Consider the following 13,535-nt stretch of genomic DNA (forward strand, 5'->3'; position numbering starts at 1 on the left):
TAGGGTTTCTAAGGCTGTAATCTTTAGGGAAGCAGGCTGCTACATCTTTCTCCTGCGGAGTGACTGGTGGGTTCGAACCTCCAACCTTTTGGTTAGCAGCCAGGCTCCTTAAATACACATTCAGTAAAGGTTAATTCTTTCTTTGAACCTCAGCTTCCTTGCCTGTAAAATTTGTAAAATTAGGAAGTTGGATTAACTATCCACAATCCTTTCTAGAGTTAATATTCTGATTCCCTCTCTTTAAAGCCATAGAAAAAGACTGCTAAATGAAAAATAAATGTCTTCACTTGTCTTCAGGTAATTATCTTGCTTTATTTCCTGAAGAACCAGGAAGCCAAAAATAGATGAGCAGTGCCTCTGGAATGGGTGGGCCACTCCACCCTGGGCACCTGGGAAATGACAGGGTATTTCCACTCATGAGGATCTCCCTGATGAGGAGAGTCTTCCTTAGTGGGAAGAGGATCAAACTTCAGTTTTAATAAGCCAGTGTTGTGCCATTAAAAATATTACACACTGTCAATTTTGATCTTTGAGTAATCCCAGCTTCCCCTTTAATTAGTTTTGCTTGCCTATATTTGCAATCTAGATAACTCTGCTTAAGTAGTTATACAAGTGTTCCTAATTCATTATATTCATTATATGTCACTGGTTAAAGTCCAGTGAGATCATTATCAATTGGGGGTGGGTGACATATTAAGAGAGCTTACAGAGTTGCCGCCTACACATCTGAAATGCTAATAATTGCTGGTCTTTCATGGTACTAAGATAATAATTTTAAAATTTCGTTTGCTTGTCTGAGACTGAAAAGTAGCCTGGATCACAGCGGCAGTAATATTCCTCAGTTTGTAAAAAAGGTAAAAAAATAAAATCAAAAGCGGGGGTAGAGAAAGTTACAACATTGGGAAATACGTACTGCCGTTCCAAAGGTCTTAATGTGACATTTTTTGTTTAATTAAAAATTTGTATGGATACAGAATCAGAGAGAGGGACACCCACAGGGCTTAGAATCCAAAATATCTCATGTATGAGATTTCTTAATTTAAGCCTTTTCGGAGCCTGCAGAATACCAGTGGGTGAGGAACGCCCTCAATGCCACTTTGGCATTTCCAGTAATCTGCAGAGCTTGGTGGGGTGTTTTACCCTACCAGGTCCCAGCAGTCTCAGCAGTAGAAAGTCCATTCTGTTATGTTCAGCATTAATTTTAAGACATACTGCAGAAACGAAACCAAAAAACCAAACCTGTTGCCGTGGAGTCGATTCTGACCAGATATAACAGAGGGGCTGAAAAATAAAGAGACATTTTGTTTATACATCTGTGATTAAGTTTCTCCATATACAAATTAGGTATAATACAAATGTATGTGGAAGACTGGGGAATTCTCACTATTAGCAATAATAATTAAAACTAACATTCAGTTAGTATCTACTTTTTGCCAAGCATCAGGATGGGTATTTTTCCTCGCACTATCTTATTTACTCCTAACGAGATTCTGTGAGGTATTTTGCGCTTTTTTCAGATGAGGAAACTGAGACTTAGTCACCATAGATAACAATGCTGGTAAATGGTGATGCCATGTCCGATTCTGAAAACTTGACTTTGATTACTCTATTCAGGCCTTCCTGAAGGAAGATGGAAATGTTCTTAAGTCTGTTGCATTGCTTATAAGTCTTTCAGCAGCTGAAACCACACTTCTGTCTGTCCCCACCCCTTCCTCACTTTACCTTGCCCCTTAAAAAAAACAAACAAACCAAACCTGTTGCCATCGAGTCGATTCCAACTCATAGCGACCCTAAAGGACAGAGCAGAACTGCCTCATAGAGTTTCCAAGGAGTGTCTGGTGGATTTGAACTGCCAATGTTTTAGTTAGCACCCATAGCACTTAACCACTACGCCACTGGGGTAGGCTTCAGTTACATAGACCTACTTGTAATTCCCTTAAGGTTCTGTTCTCTAAAGCCTCTGGGACTTTGCTGATATTTTCTTTGCCTACAATTTCTTTATGCCACTACTACGAGACTACCTGGCCTACTGCTACTTGTTTTTCAAGTCCCGATTTAAACAACTGTTCCTCCATGCTCCCATTACTCTTCATACTTTCCATTATAGCAACAATGTTATTGTGTCAACAACTAAATTATGAGCAACTCAAGGGAGGAATTTTTTTCTTCATTGCTGATTTACAGTGCCTTTCAAAGTGTCTGTCTCCCAAACCCATTGCCATTGAGTAGATTCTGACTCATAGTGACCCTATCTGTCTCCCAGCAGGCATTTAATTATTTATAGAATGAATGAATGAAAGAATGGATAACTGACTTATATATTCACGAACAGAACTCATTAGGGATTTGTAGAGTCCTATCTTATTTTATTCCATACAAGGGTAAAAGTTACCAGAAAACTTTTCATCCTCTTAAGTTAAAGCTTTACAATGTATCTTTATTATCTACAGAATAAAGTTCCCAGAACACAGTAGTAGTTCAATACATATTTGTTGAATTGATGAATATTCCTTAGAAAAAAATATAAGGTCTTTATAACCTAATGCCTATTTTTCTCTCCAGAATTGCTTTGTAGCACTCTTACCTTATCCTCTAATAATGAGTAACAGTATGTCATTTTCATTCGTGCATCAAATATTTATTGAGTCACTACTGTATGCCAGGCACATTGGTGCACTGTTTCAAACAGACTTTTTCCTTTTTTTGCTGTTCCATCTTCCTGAAGATGTTATGAATCCATTCCGCAAATACCGTATTTATTGTGGTTTTCCTACGCTCCTTTAGTTGTTACCTCCTCCAGAAGCACCTCCCTAATCCCTGTAGCATCCAGCGCTTGCCTCTATTTTAGCCCTGATTACATCAAAGTGAATTTTATCTGTACCTGTGTTTATCACCACCGCCCCTACTCCTATCCCACAATACCGGCTGTAATCTCCAAGGGCGGGGTAGCGGTTTTGTTCACCTGTGTGTACCCAGGGTCCAGCACAGAACCTAGGACAGGACCAAAACCCTGTCTATAAGTATTGGAATAAGTAATAGTCACTCTTTATTGAGCAACATGGATTATCACCTAGAATTCTTGGAACAGTTAAGTATTATTATCTTCACGTTATAGATAAGAAAACGAGGCTCGGAGGGGTTTAGAAATTTGCCCAGGATCATACAGTGGCGGAGCCTGTCATCACAGGAATCTAAAGAATGAAGCCACCATTGATTCGAAAAGAACTAAGACTCTTTCCCTCCATATTTTCTTGAAATTTTACTTTAGATTTTGCAAAGTCATTCCTTCTTTAGACCAATGGCTCCTCATTTACCTTAATATTGTGAGCGGAGCAATATTCCTTTTTTTCATATTAGAAATTGTTCGACCTTTCTCAGGAAGCAACGTGATTTTAAACTTTCTGAAGTCTACTTCTTGGGGGTAGAATCCGCCGGAGTCCAAGGGGACATAATAGGCCCAGTGCTAAAAAAACAAAAACAAAAACAAAAAAACCAGGCATTCAAACTAGAGTGCAGGAACTAAAGGAACAGTTTTTCTGAAGGCGAGGAATTTACCTGAGGAAGGGCAGCCCTTCTGATCTTAAGTGCACAAATTCTGAGACTTGTGGGAGTTCGGCTGTTCACACATAAGGCGACCGGTGGGGGAGGAGGAGACTATATTGCCCATAGCTAAGATGGCTGCTCATGAACGTCTCTTTTAGATGAATCTGTTCTCTTTCATCATTGGTATTTTCAACAGAGCTATAGTAAGTAAAATTTAGTAGAAGTTGGTCCTTTCTTACGAAGAAGGTAAAAGAGAACGTTAGCAGGTTTTGTTTAAGAAATCTTCACCCCACAAATTCTTCCTTGCCCTTAACCAAAATGGTCGTCCAGGTTGTCGCGTGGTTTGAAGCTTGAAGCCCTTAACTAAGATGGCGTCCAGGCGGCGCGTTAAAAACAGCTTGCCCTCTCTTTGCCCTCGACCAACATGGCTACCGCGGCGCCGTTCACGTGACGTCCCCGGACTACGGCGCGGGAGAGGGGGTAGGAGGGCCCTTGAAGGGTGCGCGCTCCCGCAGTGGTGCACCGGGTAGGTTTCAGTCAGAGTCACTATGGCGGTCGGCGCTGGCAAGGTAAGCTGAGGCGGCGGCGGCGGCGGCGGCGGCGGAGGCAGGATCCGTCGTGGCGTCCGGGTTCCGAACCCCCGTTGCCGGTCCGCGGAAAGGCCGGCCGAGGTCGTGGCCAGCCGTGGGGGCTGGCGTGAGGCGGGCTGAGGGGGGCGAGGGCTGAGGCGGGCGGGCACCGGCGCCTGACGGCCGTTTGTTTTGATATTTCCTCCACCAGGTCGGAAAGTTTCCTGCCTCGTCAGGCACAGCCTGAGCGTGCCCGGCGGGCCGCGAGTGCTGGAGGTTGCGGCGGACTCATCCTGGGGCCTCCAGGCCTCTCCCCCAACCCCAGGGCCAGCCTCCCTCCCCCACCTCCTCGTCCGCTGGGAGCTGCGGCTGTCGTCCCTGAGATGCGACCCTCGCGGGGGCGACCCTGAGGGGAGGCGGCCCGTGTGCTGAGCAGCGACCAGGAGTCCAGACCTCCCAGGACCAACTTCCCGCCGGCTGGGACCCCCTTGTTTCCCGGGGTCGCGGGGTTGCGCCTCTCTCGGTCAGCCCTGCCTGCGGAGCCGGATCCCGGCCCTGGTCGCGGGGACTCCCGCCAGGCGCCGGGGAACCCCGGCCCGACCACTGCCCGCGCCCCCGCCGGTTCCCGCGCCTGGTTCTCCCACCGCCGCCGCCTCGGCTCGTGCCAGGCCGGGGACCCCGCGCCCCCTCCCGGGGCGGCCACCGCGGAGCAGGGCAATGCAGACGGTCCCGCTGGCCGCTTAGACCGTCTCATCGCCCCCTCACTTCTCCACCCGCGAGGTCCTAGAGAACGGGTAGTGGCTGCCCAAAGGTGCTCGGCTGCACCTTCCTTCGGCCCGAAGGGACCTTCCTGGCCGCACGGAACCGACACTTCCTTCATGCTGCAGTGCTGCACTGTTTCCGCCTGCGAGGGGGAAAAGCTGCCGCGATCCCAAACAAAACACAAGAATTGGTGTGTGACTCATCTGCTTGGATACCTCCAGTCCCCAAACTGTCTTCCAGGAGTTTTCTTGGCCGAAGCTGTCCGATGTTTGAGCCATTTTTTCCCAGGCAAGAAGGTGGACTGAAAGCTGCCAGTTGGGGACTTTTTGTGATCACGGTGCTGCTGAGTGTTAAAGGAGGTGATGGGGCTTGTGCTGGCTTGTCTCCCCACCCAAGTGAAGAGTTGTTGATGCTCACTGGTTATGCTTAGACAATGCGCAGTTTGCTTTAATTTAAAATTTTTGGGGCAGGGGGATAGGGGTAGGAGGCTTGTGAAGGGCAGTCCAGATCCGGAGGAACTCCTCTTTGTCCCTGGTAGGAGAGATACCCAGTCTGTCCTCGATGCCGTCAGCCTTGGCCATCTTCACTTGCCGCCCGAACTCACATCCGTTTCAGGAGCGTCATGTCTACCTGGACGAGCCCATCAAAATCGGCCGCTCGGTGGCCCGCTGTCGACCAGCGCAGAATAATGCCACCTTTGACTGCAAAGTGCTGTCAAGGAACCACGCTCTCGTCTGGTTTGATCACAAGACGGGCAAGGTAATGTCACCACGTTGTCCAACACTCTTTACTTTTCGCACCCCTTTTCTGCGAGAGGCATAACGTGTGTAGAATCCCAGGGTTTGCACCCAGAGGACTTTCAGCAAGAGCACAGAATCTACCTTTTGGTGTGCCTGGTTCTAGTGGAAATTTAATTGAGGTGGTTGAATGGGAAACAGAGAAGGTATTGTAATTAAATGCCTCGTAGGGCGATGGCATCTTGATAACATGGTCATTCCCAGTGAAATCCCAAACCCTAATTCGTTTCCGAAAACTAGATAGTGAAACTTGGCATCTCGCTTTCGGTCTTTTTAGAAAGGTGAATTTGCAGTTCAGTGCTTTATTAAGCAAGCAGCAGTTCCCAGAGCAATGCGAGGCATCAACGGCCAGTGTTTCTCAGGAGCTCAGGTGTCTCAGTGGTGAGCCTCCGGAACACATAGCTTTCAGTTGAGTTCTGATTAGGGCGTTTTTAGCAAGGGCGATTGCCTGTGTTAACAAACTTACTGTTGAGAAAGACTTGATACATTTTTACCCGTGACAGAGTAATTTGCAATAATCAAAGCTTATTTAATTAAATATGAAGAACTGTAACTTTACATTTTCAGAGTTTTTACAAGTTGGGCAAACCTATGTGCAGATTGCTTTTGCAAATCACTTTTTGATGTTCCCCGCAGAACTGTTACTTAAAAATACTTCATGCATACTTTCAGAAGTGATGTTTAAAAGTCAGTGTTAGGAAATTAACTTCTTTATTTTCTGAAATTATCTGCTATTCTATCAATTATTGCAATCTTTAGTTGTGATAAGATAAATTCTGTGCTCTTCATTTTAAGTGTAACCATTTTAGCATTTTATGTTAGCTCCTTAATTTGTTATACATATGTTTTTTAAGAATACGAAAAAAAGATTATGTAAGACTTTCAGTTTTTAAAACTCTTGATGTGTGTGGAGAGTATTAAAGAGCTCAATCTCGTGCTTAAATTTGATGTTTTAGATGAACTCCTGACTCAGTTCCAATTTAAAGTAAGTTATGTAAGATTAATAGAAATATCTCGGGTTTCACCTCCTGACTTTCTGAGCTAAATAATTAAGTTTTTCTTAAAAGAAGAACTTAAATCTTCAAGAGTAGTGTTTTGAAATGAAGAAAAAAAAAAAAAACCTGAGCCTCAAAGGGAAGAGAGAAAACACACTTCTGCAGTTATTGAATTTTGGAGTTATTATATAAATTATTTTTAAAGAAAGGAGAGAAAGACTGCCAAAGTGCTATGTGTTTGCATAATATCTGAACCCTACTCTGTGTGTAGGGTAAGAACTGAAAAGTATGTTCATTTTTCTGTATAACACCAGATACTCATTTACCTGTGGAACAGACCCTTTTTTCTCCCTGAAAGCTAAAATTTGGGCGCCTTAGAGACTTTGTAGATTACTCATAATACTTTAAAGTGAATATTCGTAGAGTTCATTTTTCCAGCAATCTAATTCAAAGATCAGTTAACTACTAGTGCCTTAACTAGCTTTTACTTTTTTGTCTTTTTGTTTACCTGGGCCACTGTTAAGGTTTAACCTAATCAGAAAGCAGGTTTGCTCACAGTACATTCTTGCAAAAATACTTTCTTTTTTTCTTTACTTTGATCCAGACTCAAAGGAGACTCAGATTTTTTCTTTTACTTATTTGAGAAATAGTGATTACATGAACAGTGTACTAAAGCCCTCAAAATAGCTTATTTTGAGATGATTAAGAATATATGAATAGTGAATGTTTAGCGTGCAAATTGAGATGACACGTTAAAATTTTGAACGAAATTTGTTATTAGAAGAACTTATATTTAAAGGATACATTTGGTTTATTTCTATCATTTTCACTTTATTAGCTACACTATGCTCAGAATCCAAGGCTGTTACTTTAGGTATGCATATAATTATTGGTTATCGTATCACCCAGTCTCATGAAAACAAATGATCAGTCAGTTCTTACCATGTGATCAAATTCTTCTAGGAATTAACTATTTAAAATTTAGGTTTCATCAGACAATAGATTTTTATTGGCCATCTAGTATGTGCCAGATGCTGTGAGGTACAGAGTTCCAAAGAAGACAGTTTGATGAGATATCATTTATTGTTTTCTCTGTGTGAAATTTCCAGTTTGAGGATTTCTGCTGCAGTTGTCTCATAACAAAAGATTACATTAAAAGTCTCTGGGCCTGATATATATTCCCAGCAAATTTGTTTATTTAACGGAAAAATATTTCCTTTTATAAGCATCACTGCAGGCAATTTTTTTTTTTAACGTCTCTAAGCTTAGTTTTCCCGTCTGGTGACAAACATACTATTGTTTTGAGATTGAGATAATCAATTACTTAGCACCCTGTACCTGGCCCTTATTAAAGGCCCAGTACTTGGAGGGAGGGGAAGTCATCTAGGCAGCTCTTTGCAGTTTGCTATAATGCTCTTCAGTCTTAGGAAGGTAATGAGAAATTATTTGTGCACGTGTGATGGTATATGAAGAAGTAATTTTTAAATTGCAAACAAATGAAGTTGAGAACTTTGTCCAGATTGGCACTTTTGGACAGTGGAAAGTGGAAAGTTGGGAAGTGGAAAATTAGAGTAATAAGCTTTTTGGTTGACTTTCATTTGTGGGTGACCGTTGCATTCCATATTGGTCATCATGGGAGGCTCATTAAAAGCTGGAAAAAATAATAAACCCTTGAAACTTTCTGATTATCCAAGTAATACATGTTCATTGTAGAAAATTTACAAAATGTACAGAAGCAGATGAAAATCTAGGTGACATTTTTTAATGTTAAGTTCATGGAATGTGTTATGATATTTAAACCTGCATTTTGGAGCGTGGTAGGTTTGCCACAAAGCAGAGTAGAATACTCTTTCCCAAATCATCTTCTCAGGGATATAGCAGTTGATTTTTGCTCTGCTTCGATGCTACCCCTGTCATCTTTCACTCCCTTTTGGAGGCCAAGCACTTCAAATTAGATGGTAGATAATATTAATGAAATAATTATTAATCCTTCTATTGACTTGCGGTATCACTGAACAGCAGTTTAGATGTGATGTAACTGATGTGAACAAGCAAATCTACCCATAGGGTGGTTACATAGAAGGATAGTGAGTGGACTGCCCCCTTGTGATTTGGATGGCAATATTCGATTTGAGGCTTCGGGGACAGGTGACAAGTTAGTGGTTGAAATGGTAGTCTACTTCCAGTCTCACTTTATATTGATTATTGAGTCTAAAACCTGAGCTCATAACCACTCTGCTATTCCAAGGCTTTGTAACAGTTTTGATGTGATGTGATTTTGTAGGGGCATAGACCAGGTTGACAGTAGGAATGAACATAACTAAATGCCAGAAAGCGAAAAGAGACAAGTATATTAATTTTCCATTAGGACTTCAGCAAAGAGAGAAGTTCTCTGTGGACTGGAGATTTTAGGGAAGGGTTTATGGATGAGAAGGTTTCATGGAGGAGATGCAATTTAGGACTTTGAAAAAAGGGCAGAATGTAGATAGTCAGGGAAAGAGTTTTGAGTGGGAGGAATTGCTCAAGCAAAGGTGTAGAGGCAGGAATGATACGTCACATTCCAAGGACATTGCAAGGAAGTCATTGCAAAGGAAGTGTCTCCAGAACTGGGCAACTGAGACCGTTTTTCCCCTATTCCTTCACATATCTAAGTGACCACAAAGATCCTGGCCTCAGCTTTTGGGAGACTGACACATCATAAATTCGTTGATTTTGTTTGTGTGTTTTAACAGATACCTAATTTTTTTGTTGATGTTGTTGGTAGAAGTAGATAGGTCATTAAGAGATGCTAGTTTTTGTAAGAAAGTCGTTTATTTGACACACGTAGGAGTCCCTTGGTGGTGCAAATGATTAGGCCTCTACTACTAGCCGAAAGTTTGGTGGTTCGAACACACCCAGAGGTGCCTTGGAAGACAGGCCTGGAGATCTGCTTCCTAAAGGTCACGGCCTTAGAAACCCTCTAGAGTAGTTCTACTCTGTAACACATGGAGTCGCCATGAGTCAGAATGAACTCAGTGGCAACTAACAACAACAGTTTTTAAGATGGATTAACATAGACATGTTCAGAAGGTTAGGTTTTATATCCATGGCACATGACTCCGTTTTTATTCTCTTCTATGCTACTTCTCACGGTAATGGAAAATAAATGAAATCTTATATGTGTTATTTCAAGCTGTTAAATATACGGACAATGTATTCAGTTAAAACATTTTTTCCCACTTAGTTATTTGGCTTTATTGCTTAGGTTAAATTCATTCTGTATTTTTTCAGGCTCCTATTTGGTTTTCTTAAGTAGTATTTATATTAAAGCCTAGTATCTATTCTCTATGATAAATAGGATGCCTGTCATTTAGAGTTTTAAGTGAAAAGATTGTGAGATTGGTTCTTAATGTGTGTCAGTATAAAAATGGCATAGAGGCTGTGTGTGACTTCTTCTAACTTCACAAGGGGAAAGGAGAATCAAGATCAGCCCAAGGCTGATTCCTATGAGGCGAAGGTTAAACATGCTTCCTCTCTCCACCATCTTTACCAATTCTGACACCAGCCGTCCCTCCCACAGCACTCTCTGCTTCTCTGCTGAGTTTGGTAGTTCATGCAGTGGCCACATAGAAGTCACAGACAATACTCAAGATTAGGGGTTTATTAGGGAAGTAACAGGTTACAGTTCAGGTTCAGGAATGCTCTGTATCCTTCCATCAGGACAGCCTCTTTTCAGCTGTGCCGGTGGACACTCCTCTCTCTGGCCCTTTGGCCTCTGCCTCTGCTTGGGCAAGTGTTACGAAGCTCTTTTAGCTCTGCCAATAAGTGCCCAGAGGCAACGCACTTTGCCATTAAGCCTCAAACCAAAGGTGCTCAGCTCTAGCTCTGTGAGTTGGCAAACTTAGCTCCACCAAGTGCTCGGAAGCATCTTACGCCTCCAGTAAGCCTCCTGCCCAAAGATGCTCAGTTTTCTCGCTCCGTGGGCCAGGAAGCCCACTGCACCGTCTCCTGTTGGTCTCCTGGTTCTGCTGCCATCTCTCTGCTACTACTTCTTGCTGTCTTCAGTGTTACAGCTCTCTCTCTCTCTTGCTCTTTCCCTCCTTCACCCCTCCCTGGTCTCCTGGTTCCAGGAGCTTCTCAGAGCAGGGATCCTGTGTCCAAAGGACACACTCTGCTCTTGGCTCTTCTTCCTTGGTGGTGGTGAGATCCTCTTTTCCCACCTCTGGTATGGCTCTGTTTAAGCCTAGCAGGAGGGCAAAACTGAGCAATCCCCTTGGTGAGCCATAATTACCTTATTTGCACAGTCCCACCCAAGTGATTGGGTTACAAGACCATGGAGAGAAAGGCCACACAAAAGTGACCCATTACACAGCAGTCAGTTAGTTGATAGTTATTTGAATCAAGAAAAATGGTGGTATTTGCGAGCTGCTGAAATGTTCTGTGGACTCTGCTTTCCTGCCCGTGCTTTACACACTGCCACTAGAGTAGTCAAACAGCTTACTGCACTCTTGCTCAGAAATCTTTGCTGTTGCCCATTAATTTTTAGCATGATATATAAACTTCTTAAAAAAACAAAACAAAACAAAAAACTCTCCTTTTTTTCCAGCACTATCTTCTATTACTCCTTTTTTCCTTTGCCCCAAACTCTGTGCATTAGCTATATGACAGTGCTTACTGTTCCTGGAACAAGTGCCCTTTTTGCTGTTTTGTCTTCTAGAATGACCTTTCCCCTTCATCCCTTGATGTCCAGTTCTAATAAGAAGCCTTTCCTAACTCCCACTAACTGAAGAATTAATTGCTTCTTCCTCTATACTCCCATAGAACTTTGTACACAATTCCATTATAGGACATAGACAATGAAATAACTGTGATGCAAACGTCCTGTTGCTGTGCCAAATGTGAGCTCTTGAGAACAAGGGAATAGGCACTATATAAATGTTTGAATGAATGAAATGTGAACAATAAAGCAGTCCATTTCTGCAAACCTCAGGAGGGTCATTCTAGTTGATCATCAATTTGAGATTATGAACTCAATTACCAATATGTAGTCTTTGTGTAAAAAAATCATTATCTATTGAAAACCTAAAATGTGGAATCATAGGCTATATTGTGACTGGTGATACTAATTTTGAGCTATTACATATAGCAAAACAATACTTTTTAAAAAGCTTTCTACTTTTTACAGTGCTTTCTTCATTTTACCTGTATGACACTCTTAGGAGGAAGGTAGAGCAATTACAGGTTGACTCTACTTTATCCAAGAAGAGTTTGATGTTTAGAGGTTATTTGCATAAGGTCATCAAGTAGTAACTATGGGAGTTAGAACTAGAATCTAGATTTCTTTCCCCCTCTGAAATAAAAGCCAACTGATAGACATTTACTCTGATTTATCATATTGTGACCTGTGGATTTTCTGAAACAATTATTGTAAAAAAAAAAATCTTTATTTTTCTCTCTCGAAAGGTAATCTAAGCTTTGGTTTTCTGGGTGCATAACTGAAATGCTATCATGACTTTCGAAGACTGAAAGAACCTGGGTTAATTATTTCTCTGAGTCAGCTAACATTTTTAAAAAGTTACCTCTACTACTTCTGGCTTACAGATTAAGTATGGTGAAAGGATACAGTCTTGATGCACACCTTTCCTGACTTTAAACCACGCAGTGTCCCCATGTTCTGTTCAAATGACTGCCTGTTGGTCTAAGTACAGGTTTCTCATGAACACAGTTAAGTGTTCGGGAATTCCCATTCTTTGCACTGTTATCCATAATTTGTTATGATCCACACAGTTGAATGCCTTTGCATAGTCAGTGAAACACAGGTAGACATATATCTGCTGTTCTCTGCTTTCAGCCATGATCCATTTAACATCAGCAGTGGTATCCCTTGTTTCACGTTCTCTTCTGAATCTGGCTTGAATTTCTGGCAGTTCCCTGTTGATGTACTGTTTTAAGTGCTTTTGAATTATCTTCAGCAAAATTTTACTTGTGTGTGATATTAATGATACTATTCAATAATTCCTGCATTCTGTTGGATCTCCTTGCTTTGGAATGGGTACAAATATGGATCTCTTCCAGTCAGTTGGCTAGGTAGCTGTCTTCAAAATTTCTTGGCATAGACGAGTGAGCACTTCCAGTGGTGCATCCCTTTGTTGAAACATCTCAAGTGGTATTCTGTCAATTCCTAAAGCCTTGTTTTTCACCAGTGCCTTTAGTGCAGCTTGGACCTCTTCCTTCAGTACCATCAATTCTTCATCATATGCTACCTCTTGAAATGGTTGAACGTTGACCAATTCTTTTTGGTACAGTGATTTAAAGTCAGGAAACATGTGCGTCAGGGTTATATCCTTTTACCATACTTATTCAATGTGTATGCTAAGTAAATAATCCAAGAAGCTGGACTGTATGAAGAAGAATGGGGCATCAGGATTGGAGGAAGACTAATTAACAGCCTGTGATATGCGGATAACACAACCTTGCTTGCTGAAAGTTAAGAGGATTTGAAGCACTAATTGATGAAGATCAAAGACCACAGCCTTCAGTATAGATTGTACCTCAACATAAAGAAAACAAAAATCCTCACAACTGGACCAGTAAGCAACATCGTGATAAGCGGAGAAAAGATTGAAGTTGTCAAGGATTTCATTTTACTTTGATCCACAGTAACACCCATGGAAGCAGCAGTCACAAAATCAAATGACGCATTGCATTGGCCAGATCTGCTGCAAAAGATGTCTTTAGAGTGTTAAAAAGCAAAGATGTCACTTTAAGGATTGAGGTGCACCTGACCCAAGCCATGGTGTTTTCAATTGCCTCATATGCATGTGAAAGCTGGACAATGAATAAGGAAGACCAAAGAAGAATTGATGCCTTTGAATTATGGTGTTGGTGAA

General features: G+C 42.0%; 1 protein-coding gene and 1 long non-coding RNA gene across 13 annotated transcripts in view; one reads left to right on the plus strand and one right to left on the minus strand.

Moving 5' to 3' along the window:
* Positions 1 to 1,241: 1,241 nt before the first annotated feature.
* Positions 1,242 to 3,865, minus strand: LOC111821135 (uncharacterized). Its single transcript, XR_002824600.1, has 3 exons — positions 3,556 to 3,865; positions 3,315 to 3,463; positions 1,242 to 1,281 (listed from the first exon to the last, which is right to left on the minus strand). It is a non-coding gene; the product is annotated as an uncharacterized LOC111821135 (long non-coding RNA).
* A 1,323-nt stretch (positions 3,866 to 5,188) lies between these two features.
* SLMAP (sarcolemma associated protein) overlaps positions 5,189 to 13,535 on the plus strand; it is a 148,913-nt gene continuing 140,566 nt past the window's right edge. For all 12 annotated transcript variants that reach the window (XR_002823310.1, XR_002823309.1, XM_023727552.1 and 9 more), the window contains exon 1: positions 5,189 to 5,633. Coding sequence is in view for 10 of the 12 variants with exons in the window: in XM_023727552.1 (XP_023583320.1) it covers positions 5,436 to 5,633 (198 nt within the window). In the remaining 2 variants the exon portion in view is untranslated. The remainder of the gene's footprint in view (positions 5,634 to 13,535) is intronic.

This window comes from Trichechus manatus, unplaced genomic scaffold (assembly GCF_000243295.1).
Source record: "Trichechus manatus latirostris isolate Lorelei unplaced genomic scaffold, TriManLat1.0 scaffold00001, whole genome shotgun sequence".
NCBI classification, from domain to species: Eukaryota; Metazoa; Chordata; class Mammalia; order Sirenia; family Trichechidae; genus Trichechus; species Trichechus manatus.